Source organism: Podarcis filfolensis (genome assembly GCF_964270895.1).
Source record: "Podarcis filfolensis genome assembly, chromosome: 7".
Classification (NCBI taxonomy): Eukaryota; Metazoa; Chordata; class Lepidosauria; order Squamata; family Lacertidae; genus Podarcis; species Podarcis filfolensis.
This window is the reverse complement of record NC_139603.1, coordinates 89,385,141-89,398,845: the sequence shown is the minus strand read 5'-3', so window position 1 is coordinate 89,398,845 and position 13,705 is coordinate 89,385,141. Positions and strand designations below refer to the sequence as shown.

Here is a 13,705-nt window from a genome sequence, read left to right as displayed (position 1 = left end):
TACAAATTATGTAACTTAAGTTATGTTAACTTATGTTATTTATGCAAGTATTTATATAGCACAAATTATCATATATAACAAGGTGGCATACAGCAATACAGTGGTACCTCGGGTTACATACGCTTCAGGTTACAGACTCCACTAACCCAGAAATATTACCTCGGGTTAAGAACTTTGCTTCAGGATGAGAACAGAAATCGGGCTCCGGCGGCGCAGCAGCAGCAGGAGGCCCCATTAGCTAAAGTGGTGCTTCAGGTTAAGAACGGACCTCCAGAACAAATTAAGTTCTTAACCCAAGTTACCACTGTATATGCAATAAAATATCATTAAAACAGTATAAAACAAGCACTAAAATGATTAAATTTGACTTGTTGAATAAGTCTTCATGAGAAATTAGGACACCCCCCCACCCAATCAATGGGTGTCTACCAAATTTCTGTTGGAAGAGTTCCACAGCATGAGACCAGCTACAGATGTTTATTTGTAGTGCTAGGAATGAAGTACTAATCGAGTATTGTTGTGGCATCAGATTTAAACCAGGAAGTAGAACCTGGTCTAGCTGTTTAGTAAGTTGTACAGGCAAATAGAGAACTACAGGAGTAAGATTGGGGGCGGAGCATTAACTGCATAAAATGAAGTATCATACTAGGTGCTGAGGTTTTTCTAAATTGTCATTTCTAAGTATTAAAATCAAAAAGTATTTTTAATTTTCTAGCATAGTAAGGAATTGTTGCTATGGACAAGCTCCATGGGATGGGACTTGAATGCGCTGTGTTACAGAGGTCCAGTCATATCTGTGTGCCTGAGATCAGACAGTAGCATTGGGAGAGTGCTTTTTGTGCCCCTACCAGTTATGGTGCGAAGGTACAACAGGGTGCTATTTTATCCCTAGGGGATAAAATTTATGATGGGGATTTTAGACAATAGTTGCCTTAAATAGAATATAAACTGGGTTTTGTAGGAACTTTAATTGAGATGGAGTAATTTAGATTACTTTAAATGACATCTATTTTGAACTGATGTTCTTAGTGACACTTTCTAATTACTTTCTTCTAGGTATATCTTCCACATCCTTGTGTTTTGAAACCTTTTCCACAATGCATTTAATACTGGGATTCTTCTTTTATGGAATCATTTGTTGCTCTGGTAGTCATTCTGCTTATGCACCAATGCCCAGATTACTACTAGTTTCTTTTGATGGCTTCAGGGCTGATTATCTGAAGAAATATGAATTTCCACATCTCCAGGATTTTATTAAGGATGGTGTTTTAGTGGAAGACATTACCAATGCTTTCATCACAAAAACCTTCCCAAATCATTACAGTATAGTCACAGGGCTGTATGAGGAAAGCCATGGTATTGTGGCAAATGAAATGTTTGATGCTGCTACCAATAAAACGTTTTCACAATTCAATGACAAAGACCCATTTTGGTGGAATGAGGCAGTTCCTATTTGGGTGACCAACCAGTTGCAGGAAAACAGAACGAGTGCTTCTGCAATGTGGCCTGGCACAGATGTAAAAATTCACAATACTACCCCTCATTTTTTTATGAAATATGATTCTGCAATAGGTTTCAGTGAACGGGTGGAAAACATCATTGCTTGGCTGAACAGTTCTAACCCCCTAGTCAGTTTTGCTACTCTTTATTGGGAAGAACCAGATGCAAGTGGGCACAAGTATGGGCCAGAAGATACGAAAAACATGATTGGAGTATTAAAAGAAGTGGATAATTTGGTTGGATTGCTTGTTGAGAAGCTAAAGGCTTCCAAATTGTGGGAGGAAATTAATGTTATAATTACAAGTGATCATGGCATGGCACAGTGTTCCCCGGACAGGCTGATCAAACTGGATGACTGCATTGACCGTAATAGCTACACTCTAGTAGACAAGAGCCCAGTTGCTGCAATACTGCCAAAAAGTAAGTATGTTCTTAATATATCTTGATGCTGTTTTTAAAAAGCATAATTTTGATGCTTTAACGTGAGATTTAAGACCAAAGCAGTCAAGATATGAAAGATTAGAGGTCAAATCTCCGAACTTGAAAAACACGTCCAGCAAGATTTTGATGAGTGAAGCTGTGCTGTTTGGCAGCTTCTGTTTTCCTGGGGGATTGATGGGGGTGGGGTGGGGGGGTCAGAGGGCGCTAAGCATCTGTATCATAGCTCTTCAAGGAAGAGAGTAGGAAAACTTTATAGTGTCATCTGTTGTTGCACTTCTAATAGAGCAAATGTGTTTATGGTAACATTGGGAACTTTTGAAATGACCTGTTTTCTAATAAAAGTTGTTGCATAAGCCCTTTGGGTGTGGTGCTGGTGCAGCACCCCACCCCTTGCGTCACAGTGTCCATCACCTTACATAGGTGGGGAACCTCCTATGGAAACTCCCTGCACATTTTAACCCCCATGCTATGGGGGAGATTCCAAGGCTTCCCAGTTTAGACTTCACCTTCCAACTTGTGGAGATGATAGACATAGCGGTGGTGTGCAGTAGAGCTTAGTATGCTCATCTCTGCCCGTGCAAAGCATGTACACATGAGAAGCATGCCTGCGTAGAGCAGTGGCTGACAATATAACTTACTAACATTAAAGGCTAAAATGTGGATTTCACTTTACCTTCACTAAGTTATAGAACCTGGGAGACCAGGGTTCAAATTCCCACTCGGTTATGAAGTTCACTGGGTGCCCTTGGGTCAGCCGTTGTAGCCTAATCGACCTCACAGGCTTGTTGTGAGGATAAAATGGGGGGGAGCATATGCCACCTCAAGCTCTTTGGAGGAAAGGTAGGCTGTAAATATAATACTTAAATGTAAATAGAGGCCCAGAGCAAAGTACTAGGCCAGATAAATACTGAAATAGGATTAAACATGTGATCTGCATTGAACCTGCAGCTTGGATGAGGGTGGGGAATGCACTTCAAATGGCAAATGTTCAGGCTTTACAAAAGATAATAGAGTATGCTTCCTTGCTTTATACTTTTCAGATGAAACATATGTATATAACATAATGAAAAATTGCAGCACTCACATGAAGATTTATCTTAAAGAAGAGATTCCAGACCATTACCACTACCATCACAATAAGCGCATTCAGCCCATAATTTTGGTTGCTGATGAAGGCTGGACGATTGTACAGAATGAGTCTCTTTCAAGGTGTAAGTGTATTCCTTTTGGATGTTTTCTCTTGGCCTGATTTGGAGCAGGTTACTCCCTTTCATGTGGAAGGTACATAGTCATGCAGAGTGCAGAAGCATCCCCACATAAACACTGGAGCTGCCTAGAAACACCTGCAGTCATGAAAGCTGAGTTTCATTGCCAAGGCATGCAGCAAATATCAGTGCCGCTTATCACACCTTAGTTCAGACTAACACTGGTGGTTCCAAAGTCACCTTCTGGCTTCCTAAACACAGACTGTATACATAGTACGACTTCAAAGCACACTTGAAATATCATTTCTCTCAAAGAATTCTGGACATGGTTGTTTACCCTTTAGAGTTGCAGTTCCCTGCAGCCCAGCCCTTAACAAACTACAGTGCCAAGAATTCTTTGAGAGAAAGAATGCACTTTGAATGGTCTTTAAAGGTATAGTGTGTACACAGCCTCAGTGAGTCAGCTCAATTTTTATGTACATAAATGTTCAGCTAACCCAGCCATGGGACGCGGGTGGCACTTTGGGTTAAACCACAGAGCCTACGACTTGCCGATCAGAAGGTTGGCGGTTCGAATCCCCGCAACGGGGTGAGCTCCCGTTGCTTGGTCCCTGCTCCTGCCAATCTAGCAGCTCGAAAGCACGTCAAAGTGAAAGTAGATAAATAGGTATCGCTCCGGCGGGAAGGTAAACGGTGTTTCCGTGCGCTGCTCTGGTTCGCCAGGAGTGGCTTAGTCATGCTGGCCACATGACCCGGAAGCTGTACGCTGGCTCCCTTGGCCAATAAAGCGAGATGAGCGGCACAACCCCAGAGTCGGCCACAACTGGACCTAATGGTCAGGGGTCCCTTTACCCTTTACCTTTAACCCAGCCATAGCCACCAGGGTTAGAATGTATGTTACTGTCCCTGAGGGGTAGGGTTTACTGCCCTCTGTGTAAAGTAACAGCAGCCAGTCCTCCTAGAAGGCTAGGATAGTGACCCCCAAATAGTCTTAGTCATGCTGGGCACCTGTTGTTGTCAAATGGTTGGGATGATGGGAGTTATAATCCAGCATCATCTGCCAGGCAGCATGTTGGCTTTCCTAGCTACAGGGAGATAAAGGCATACACAGAACTAAACCTGCTCCTGGTGTTCCCAGGGTGTGGAATAACAAGCAGGGTTTACCTGCTTTCACCTGCAAAAACAAAGTAACTTTATTCCTGTGGTATATTTTTAGACATCTTGGTGAAGAATAAAGGTTATGCAGGTCTCACATGTAATTCAAAGGCATAGCTAACTCTATTACCTAATATTTGGAAACTTGCAGGGAGGATAACCATCTTAGTGGATGGTTGATTTGGAAAGTGCAATACCTTGTATTGTACAATAGTATCATACCAGTCTGTATTGGGGTGGGAATACTTTGAAGAACCTGCACTTTTATGGTTCCGGGATTATCTTTAGGGGGGATATAACTGTTCAGGTTGAAGCTCAGCACATTAACAACTCTTGCATTCCCTTTTTCCAGTAGGAGACCATGGCTATGATAACTCCCTTCCAAGTATGCATCCATTTTTGGCAGCTCATGGGCCTGCTTTTCGCAAAGGTTACAGGCAAAATAGCATTTATACGGTTGATATTTATCCAATGATGTGTCACATCCTGGGCTTGATGCCTCAGCCCAATAATGGCACCTTGAGCCACGCCAAGTGCTTATTAGCTGACCAGTGGTGTATCAATGTCCCTGAGGCCATTGGAATAGTCATTGGTGTCTTCATTGTGCTAACGACACTTACGTGCCTTATAATAATCATGAAGAGCAGAACGGCTTCTGTGCATCCATTTTCCCGACTTCAGCTTCAGGAAGACGACGACGACCCCTTAATTGGATAATATACACTGATTTGTTTTGGAAACTGGATAGGATACAAAACTTACACTGGATAACATCTTATGATGCACTTTAATAAATACCAACCCAGAAGACTGCAGAAGAACATTGCCTCTTTGAAAAAGAAACTCTGAATACAGACCTGGTTTTGTAATGGAAAAGGCATTGCATCACTGTTAAACTTTCAGTTAATAAAGTATCTACTAGAGTAGTAAGATGAGGACTGTGAGATTTAAATGTTTGCAAATGATGCTGCTTTCAGGCATTTCTTATGTAACTCTGGAGATACCCTGACAACTCCTGAGGTCTGTCTGGTGGGGGCAGGATCTGTTTCTGCTGGCTGATGGAGATGATTATTGCACTTTCTTGTATTCAGCACAATGCTGAAAGGGTAAATTATTTAAGTTAGAGGCAACTTAGCAACAGAAACCCTTAGTGCTATGTAGATCACATCAGTCCCTGTAAGCTAGAAATATCTTATTGGGGAAATGTGAATAAAAGCATTTTAAATGTTGCTTCCTGCTCTGTGGATTGCAGGCACAGGGGGCTTTTTAGTTGCAAACATTTAGTTGAAGCAACATTTAAATATGCTGTGACTTATTTTATGTGTTTATGTGCATATGGTAACTTCAGAATTTTGGAAATAGGTATTTTTTAGTTTATTTTATGAACTTGCAAAACTGATAGTACTGTACTTTAAATTAGCAATCCTCCCTTCTAATAGACCAAAGCAGCTCCCAAGTTCTGCTTCTACTTTGTGCCTGCGTGCACCTCTGATTGATTTCTGTCTCTGGACAAGATTAACAATTTTTTTGTTACCTAAATATAGACTCAAGTAGTTGAGATTCCTTTCTGCTTTTAACCGAAGAGTATAACGTGCATACCTTGACTTGAGCTAAGAATATGAATATTCAGGGTTGTTGTGTTTTTAACTTCCTAGAATCATCCAACCTACATGCAGACTATTTGTAATTTGGACAAGGTACTATACAGTAGAATGCATGTCAGTCTGAAGGTTAGAGGCTCAGGGAGAAATTACTCAGTGTACAAAGTGGCCATATGTTTAATCATTAGTATTTCAAGCATGGCTATAGATTTGTACAGACCCTTTGCTCATAGTTACAGCAATGGGGTTAGAAGTCCTTTGGTTACACTCCAAAGTGACCAGTTCTATTTCCATTTACCTTTTTGAGCTGCTGTAAGGAACAGAAACAAACCTACCGGTATGTAGTAGCAATAGTGGAAGGTGACATGCTTTCAGATTAAGAGTGTAAAAGTTGGTGAAGATGCAGGACCTGGGTTATGCTTTTCATTGCCTCTCTTCGAATCACAGGCACCCTTGGGTAACCCTGCTTGAGCTTCTGACACAAGCAAAGCTTGTGTGCAGACAAATTAACTTCGGATTTGTGAGTGGTCTGTAATCGTAGGAACAGTGGTTTGCTAAAGGCATTGGGAATTGGGGGGTAAACGGGGGTTACCAGGATTCTTTGGGGGAAGTATTGTGGCTTAAATGTACAGTGCGTGCAGCCTTTGAAGTCCATTTTTATGTAGTATTATGGGGGAGGATCTTGTCTCTACTGCTGCTGGTGTTCTGTTTGATGCTCTTTGTGAGAAACAAGTCAAGCTTATCAGAATAGTGTTGGGAGATGCAATGTAATACCATGACTCATAGGAAATGATGCTAAATGATTTCCACCCCCCCCACACACACACATGTGGCTGTGCTGTACCAGCCTGATAATGCTTCAGTAATTCCTGGGAGTTTTAACCCTTGCAATATAGCTACTTGAAAACTGGTAGCAATCAAAGTGAAAAAGCACACACATTCTTGCAAATCAATACTCTTGTTTAATATGCACCAGGTAAGAAAACAGTCTACCAAATAAAAAAGCAATTATGAATGGTGATCCACTTCACAGGGCTGTGGAATACTGTTACTGAAAAGTTCTGTCTTTCCTGGAGATGTGTAGCTGGGTTACATGTCCAGGCAGGAAGGATAAACCCAAGCCGATGAAGTGGAAAAGCAATACCAAATATGAGCTATATTTTGAATGTTAAAGGGGTGGTGCCTTAACTAGATATTTATGTTTGCATTACTTGGGGGTTTTATGGAAAAGCTTTGTCCTTATGAATTAAAAAAATGGTTCTGGTTTAACTTATGGCTACAAGGCTCTGACTATATTCATTCTAGAATTTGTACCTGCAGAGGTAACCTCAATTTCTAACCAGCCCGCCTTTTGGGTTTGTTATTGTTTGCCCTCTTCTGTGGCCAATGCAGGATTTAACCCTGTCCTACCCGTTGGCTGATGTCACAAGTCATAAACTACTTTATTTAAATTACAACAGCCCACATAATATGAAAACCCTGTTCACCCTTTTCAGCCTGTCAATAGTTCGTTGTATTCCTCTCCTGCCATATACTTTGAAACCAAAAGTTCTCTTTGGGAAAATTCTGTTATTTTAGTTTTGTACTAGTGGGAAAATTCCAGCATAGAAATGGTAGAGAATTTATGCAAATGCCCTCTGCATCATAGCTGGATTAGTTGTGCTTTACCCTGTGGGGAATAAAATCCAAAAGGTGTTTGATTAGCTGTCATGAGTCATTTTTAAACAATTTGCAAATTTTCATTTAGACTTGATAAAACAAGGCTTTCCATATCAATGTGCAAACCCACAACTGAAATTAGAATAAGCCATGAAATAGTCTGTTAAAACTAAAAGACATTTCATGTAATTAAGATTCCTGAGGGGATTTTGTAATTAGTTATGGTTTATGTGCATAAGTGCAGTTTGAATGCCACTTGTTCAAGGAAGTTTGCTTCCTTTATTATTATAATACCTAATTGCTTCATTTGTCCCAGTCAGATCTAAATTACTTAACTTCATAAAAGAGGAAACTTTCTAACCTAATAGTTGTGTGTTTCCTTACAAAGTAGCATATGATACCTCCCCATATTTAAAAAGCCCGTCCCTTGAAAGAACCTCTGAGGTTTCTCTTCACATCCTTACTCGGACATTTTAAATGTGGATTTCCCTGAAGCTGCTTAGAAAAGTTGTCATTACTGGAAGAGAATTCAAAATGTTTTATAACATGCTCACTTTTAAACATGAGAACATTTATTTTTGTATAGATATTAATGGGCTGCTTTAAAAAATGTTGGTTTTTTTTACAAAATATGAAAAGTGTTGATCATATTTAAATAAATATTAAAAGTGGCAATTATCAGTGCCGCGTTAAGGGTATTTCACAGCTGTTTGTTCAAATAACAGCTTGCTGTGCATTTGCTCCTCATTTCTCCAAAATTGATTTGAAAATGGCGGGACCTACAGTTAAAAATGTGGCATACACACAAATGCCGGCAAAAGCATTGTTAACACACAAACCAGTAAGTTTAATGCCGATGCAGAAGGGGCCCTAGTTCAAAAGGGTGATGGACTAACATTGGAGGAGGACCTCAGAAGTGTAGCAGAACCCTTAGTCTCGGAAGTGCAAACTTTCCTTCTCGTTCCTTAGCATCAAGGTGCTCTGGCAGTTCTTGTGTACATTGTTATCCAGTGGGGGGAGAACCATGTGCAAGTAACTCATGGTTACATCTACCCCATACATTTAAAGCACATGGCTTCCCTAAAGAAAATGGGCTTTTCCTTTTTTAGGCCTCTGGGTGGAAGTTTTTTGCTTGTTTCCTAGTTTGCAGGGAGATGGAGACAGTTGTATTTTGATTTCCTTCCCCAATGGGAAAGCGTGATAGCCTAGAGTGCTAGGAAATGTGGGTCTTGAGGCCTTTGGATGCCAGTATGAGGTTCAACTGGGTTGCTATGATTTACCTCTGTTTTGTTAAATTTACTTCTGTGGCCTAGAAGGGTTGGGGCTCAGGAGGAGGAGAGGCTGTAGGCCTGGACAGAAGGCACCGCAGCCAATTTTGGGTTTCCCATCCTAGATGCATGTAAAGCATTTCGAGTACAAAAAAAAGAGAGGTCTGGTATAAATTAAAATTTTAATAAATAACAGCAATAACATAAAAGTGAAATGCCCCAGGTCCTCATCTACAGTGGTACCTTGGGTTAAGTGCTTAATTTGTTCCAGAGGTCCGTTCTTAACCTGAAACTTTTCTTAACTTGAAGCAGCACTTTAGCTAATGGGGCCTCCTGCTGCCGCCGCGCCACCGGAGCACGATTTCTGTTCTCATCCGAAGCAAAGTTCTTAACCCGAGGTAGTAGTTCTGGGTTAGCGGAGTCTGTAACCTGAAGCGTATGTAACCCGAGGTACCACTGTATTCCTTACTTTTGTATCTTCCATATCCAAGAGAGAAACTTCTATGTGTGATTATGCTTTTTGTCAATGATAAGCCATTTACTCATGTCAAACTCAGAGCATTATTCAAAGGCACTGCCAGAAGATGGCGCTATCAACATAAGGAATTGGCATTTATCCTATCTGCTCTAAAACATTTCCCAGGAGAGCAGACACACCAGCCCCTTGCAGTAAAAACAAAGACGACTTGTACCTTAAATATTATAGCATATTATTAATATTTTATATAGCTGTATATCAATATTTTTCTGGATAGTTTACAAGCAAAACTTCAGTAAGAATAGTAAAGGTAAAGGGACCCCTGAGCATTAAGTCCAGTCGTGACCGACTCTGGGGTTGCCAGCGCTCATCTCACTTTATTGGCCGAGGGAGCCGGTGTACAGCTTCCGGGTCATGTGGCCAGCAGGACTAAGGCGCTTCTGGCGAACCAGAGCAGCGCACGGAAACACTGTTTACCTTCCCCGCTGGAGCGGTACCTATTTATCTACTTGCACTTTGGCGTGCTTTCGAACTGCTAGGTTAGCAGGAGCAGGGACCGAGCAAAGGGAGCTCACCCCGTCGCAGGGATTCGAACCACCAACCTTCTGATCGGCAAGTCCTAGGCTCTGTGGTTTAACCCACAGCACCATCCGCGTCCCTCAATAAGAATACAGCAAAACAATAATTGAAATAAACAGTGTTCGAACCAAGCTAACGTTTATGGAAGACAAGACTCGGTTTCTCCGGAGACCTCAATATGAGGAAAATTCCAGCTGCCTTTCTAAAATGCCTTAAGGAAGCATGCATGCTCAGTCTTACAGCTCGGAACAGGACACAGATAGTATCTAGGGTATGCATCTAGAAGCCAATCGCTGATCAGCATTGTCAGATTGCAGAAGGCGATCTATGGATGCCATAGCACCGGTATAACTTGTTCCTGAACGGTTGGAAAGTGGTTGTTGCTTGTTGGCATCCGTCTGTCTCCGGAGACAGTGGAGGAGTACGCCTTCACGGGTGAAGTCAAAGCGCTGGGGCAGGGGTCAGCAAACTTTTCAGCAGGGGGCTGGACCTTGTGGGGGGCCGGGCTATATTTTGAAAATAAAAATGAATTCCTATGCCCCACAAATAACCCAGAGATACATTTTAAATAAAAGCACACATTCTGCTCATGTGAAAACACCAGGCAGGCCCCACAAATAACCCAGAGATGCATTTTAAATAAAAGGACACATTCTACTCATGTAAAAACATGCTGTTTTCCGGACAGTCTGCAGGCCAGATTTAAAAGGCAATTGGGCCGGATCTGGTCCCCGGGCCTTAGTTTGCCTACCCATGCACTGGGGCATTAGAGTGCCTGCTGTGGCTGTGGAGACCACAGAACAAATTAAGTACGTAACCAGAGGTACTACCGTACTTGCTTGCCCCTTACCTGTGGGCAGCAGAGCAGGAGGTCTGGAGAAGATGGACTGACTAGCCACATACATTGCCACCACCATCATTTTACCTTCACCCTAGGGTCAGATGACAGCTGCTGCAGGGTAGTGATTAGAGTAGGACCTGGGAGAGACCTGGGTTCAAATCCCCACTCAGCCACAAGCTCACTGGGTACAACCTTGGGTCAGTCACTGCCTCTCAGCCCAACTTACCGTACTTTTCCGTCTATAAGATGCCCCCTTGTATAAGACAAACACATCCATTTTGGGAGACTAAATTGTAAGAAAATGAGGGGAGATGGCCCAATGTTGTTGAGCCTCTCCCCCCACGCAGCTGTGGGCAGGAGACACTCCCTTGATAAGTTTCCCATGCACAGCGGCATCGGGTGAAATTGCGCTCCCTCCAGCCATCCAGTTTGCAGGAGCGCAACCTCCCATGATGCCACTGCACATAGGAAACGATCCAGGGAGTGCTTCCCATGTGCAGCAGCATCAGGTGAATTTGCGCTCCCATCACATAGCTGGCTGGCGGCATGAAGCTTCTCCCCACCACGCAGCCGTGGGCAGGAAACACCCCCCAGATTGCTTCCCGCTCACTGCAGCATCAGGGAAAGGCGTGCTCCCGCCAACCAAATGGCTGGCGGCGTGCCGCTGCCCCCCCATGCCACTATCCGTGTATTGGACAACCCGTTTTTTGATGTGGTTTTTGTGTCAAAAAGCCTCGCTCAAAACACAGAAAAATATGGTACTTTGTAGGGATATTGTAGGGATTAAAAGAGGAGGGAGGAAGAATTGTACATGCCATTTGCAGACCCTACAAGTGTCCCTATTTTTCAGGGACAGTCCCAGATTTACAGAAGCTGCCCTGGTTTCTGATCTGATCCCAGAATGCCCCACTTTTCCTTAGGATGTCCCTACTGGAGAAATGTTGGGTGATATGGGGTTATCCGACCCCTGAACCATCTGAAGCCAGCCCTGTATAGGGAAGTTTTAAAAAAAGTTTAATGTTTAATTATTTTTTTAGATATGTTGGAAACAGCTCTGAGTGGCTGGGGCAACCCAGTCAGAGAGGTGGGATATAAATAGTAAAATTATTATGTAATAGGACATGGGTAGGCAAACTAAGGCCCGGGGGCTGGATCTGCCCCAATCGCCTTCTAAATCTGGCCCACAGACGGTCCAGGAATCAGTGTGTTTTTACATGAGTAAAATGTGTCCTTTTATTTAAAATGCATCTCTGGGTTATATGAGGGGCATAGGAATTTGTTCAATCGCCCCCCACCCGCGAAATATAGTCCGGCCCCCCACAAGGTCTGGGGGACAGTGAACCGGCCCCCTGCTGAAAAAGTTTGTTGTAATAGGACATCCCTGTTTTCATCAGAAAAATGTTGGAGTACGATCTTGGCGCATTTGTACCCTCTCTCCAGCCAAAAAAAACTCATCAGAATGGCAATACATACAACCAGAACAAGATTGCTCAGTTTTGGAATATGGTGTTTGCTGAGATCTTGCTGATAACTGAACAAACAATTACTCCATCCTTTTATCTGGCACTTTTGAACCTGTATGTGGGAACAAGAATAGGATTTGAAAAGTAAATAACATTTCTCCCCTCTTAGCAGCAGCCCAGGGCTGCATTGCCAATCACTGGAAGACTCTCAATGACCTGGATTGCTGTTATTCAAGGCAATTTGCCCTTCTGGAAAAGATACCTCACAGGCTAAAAGTATGTGAAGGAAAGAACTTGAATGAACATTTTAATACACATACACACACACACACACACACACACACACATGCGCACAACTGTCTGGCTCATTGAAGGCTATAAAGAAACTTTATTCCCAGTAATGATAGAACTCACAGGCAGAGAGCACTTTTATTTTTATCCGTATTTATTGTTTGCAAAGGGAATCTCTGTATGAGTTAATACTCTATTACCCCTTTGGAGCTGCCTTGTATCTTTGCACATTTGTCGTTCTAGGCTGTGAACGCCTTGTGATTCTTCCCATTTTTTAAATTCTTTGTTTTCTTTTTGTTATGTTTGCATTTTTCTTTCTTTTCTTTTTGTAACATATCAAATTAAAAAATATTTTTTAAAAAACAACACACGGGGGGGGAGGGGCAGGGAGGGAAGAGGAAAAATCAATTGCAAAACTCAGATACAGTACTGGTTTCTAAACATAAATGCAATAAAATGAAGGTGAAGGCCTTGTTCCAAGAGGCTTTTGGGAACGGACTGCATTTAATATGGGGGCTGGTGCAATTCTGGTAAGTTCTGGCAGGCAAGAAAAAAAAGCCCTTGCCTGTCAGATCAAAAAGGTCTTTGCCTTCGTTTCATTGCATTTATATCTTCAGAAATCAGTGCCCGAGTTTCGCTGATGATTTTTCCTCTTCCATCTCCACCCCTTTCTCTTTGTGTCATTGAATTTATTTTCATTGTTTACTATATATGCATGTTTACTATATATGCTTAGGGAAGTTTTAATGTCTGATGCTGTATTGCTTTTAATATTCAGCTGGAAACCCAGCCAGATAGACGGGGTATAATAATAATAATAATAATAATAATAATAATAATAATAATAATAATAATAATTTAGTGTGTATACACACACAAATATAGATAGATAGATAGATAGATAGATAGATAGATATAGATATGATTGTTTCCCCGCCCCATGATTTTTAGCTGCTCTTATCCTATCTGTAATCCGCCTTGAGTCCCTGTCAGGTGGAAAATGCGGTTAAATTTTAAATAATATTCAAATAGATTGGCGGACATGCCCCCCCCAGCTCAAGTAAAACAATACAAATACTAAACTGACCAAACACGTCGGTTCTCCCCCCCAACAAAAATCCTGTCTACGGCCATGTATTAAATTAATATATCAAGCCGAATAAATATGAAATGCGTACGTGCCGCCGGCGCGCTTTCTCACTCGGCTTCCTCTCCGTGAGGCGA

At 42.0% G+C, this 13,705-nt stretch overlaps 1 protein-coding gene and 1 long non-coding RNA gene across 2 annotated transcripts in view; both read left to right on the top strand.

The window, feature by feature from the left end:
* The window catches only part of ENPP4 (ectonucleotide pyrophosphatase/phosphodiesterase 4), a 10,942-nt gene extending 3,771 nt beyond the window's left edge, over positions 1-7,171 (top strand). The window contains exons 3-5 of the mRNA XM_083622166.1: positions 1,057-1,920; positions 2,982-3,152; positions 4,654-7,171. Of these exons, the coding sequence (XP_083478292.1) occupies positions 1,098-1,920; positions 2,982-3,152; positions 4,654-5,018 (1,359 nt within the window). The 5' untranslated portion in view covers positions 1,057-1,097 and the 3' untranslated portion in view covers positions 5,019-7,171. The remainder of the gene's footprint in view (positions 1-1,056; positions 1,921-2,981; positions 3,153-4,653) is intronic.
* LOC310766316 overlaps positions 1-13,705 on the top strand; it is a 153,892-nt gene that overhangs the window by 29,326 nt on the left and 110,861 nt on the right. The window lies entirely within an intron of this gene.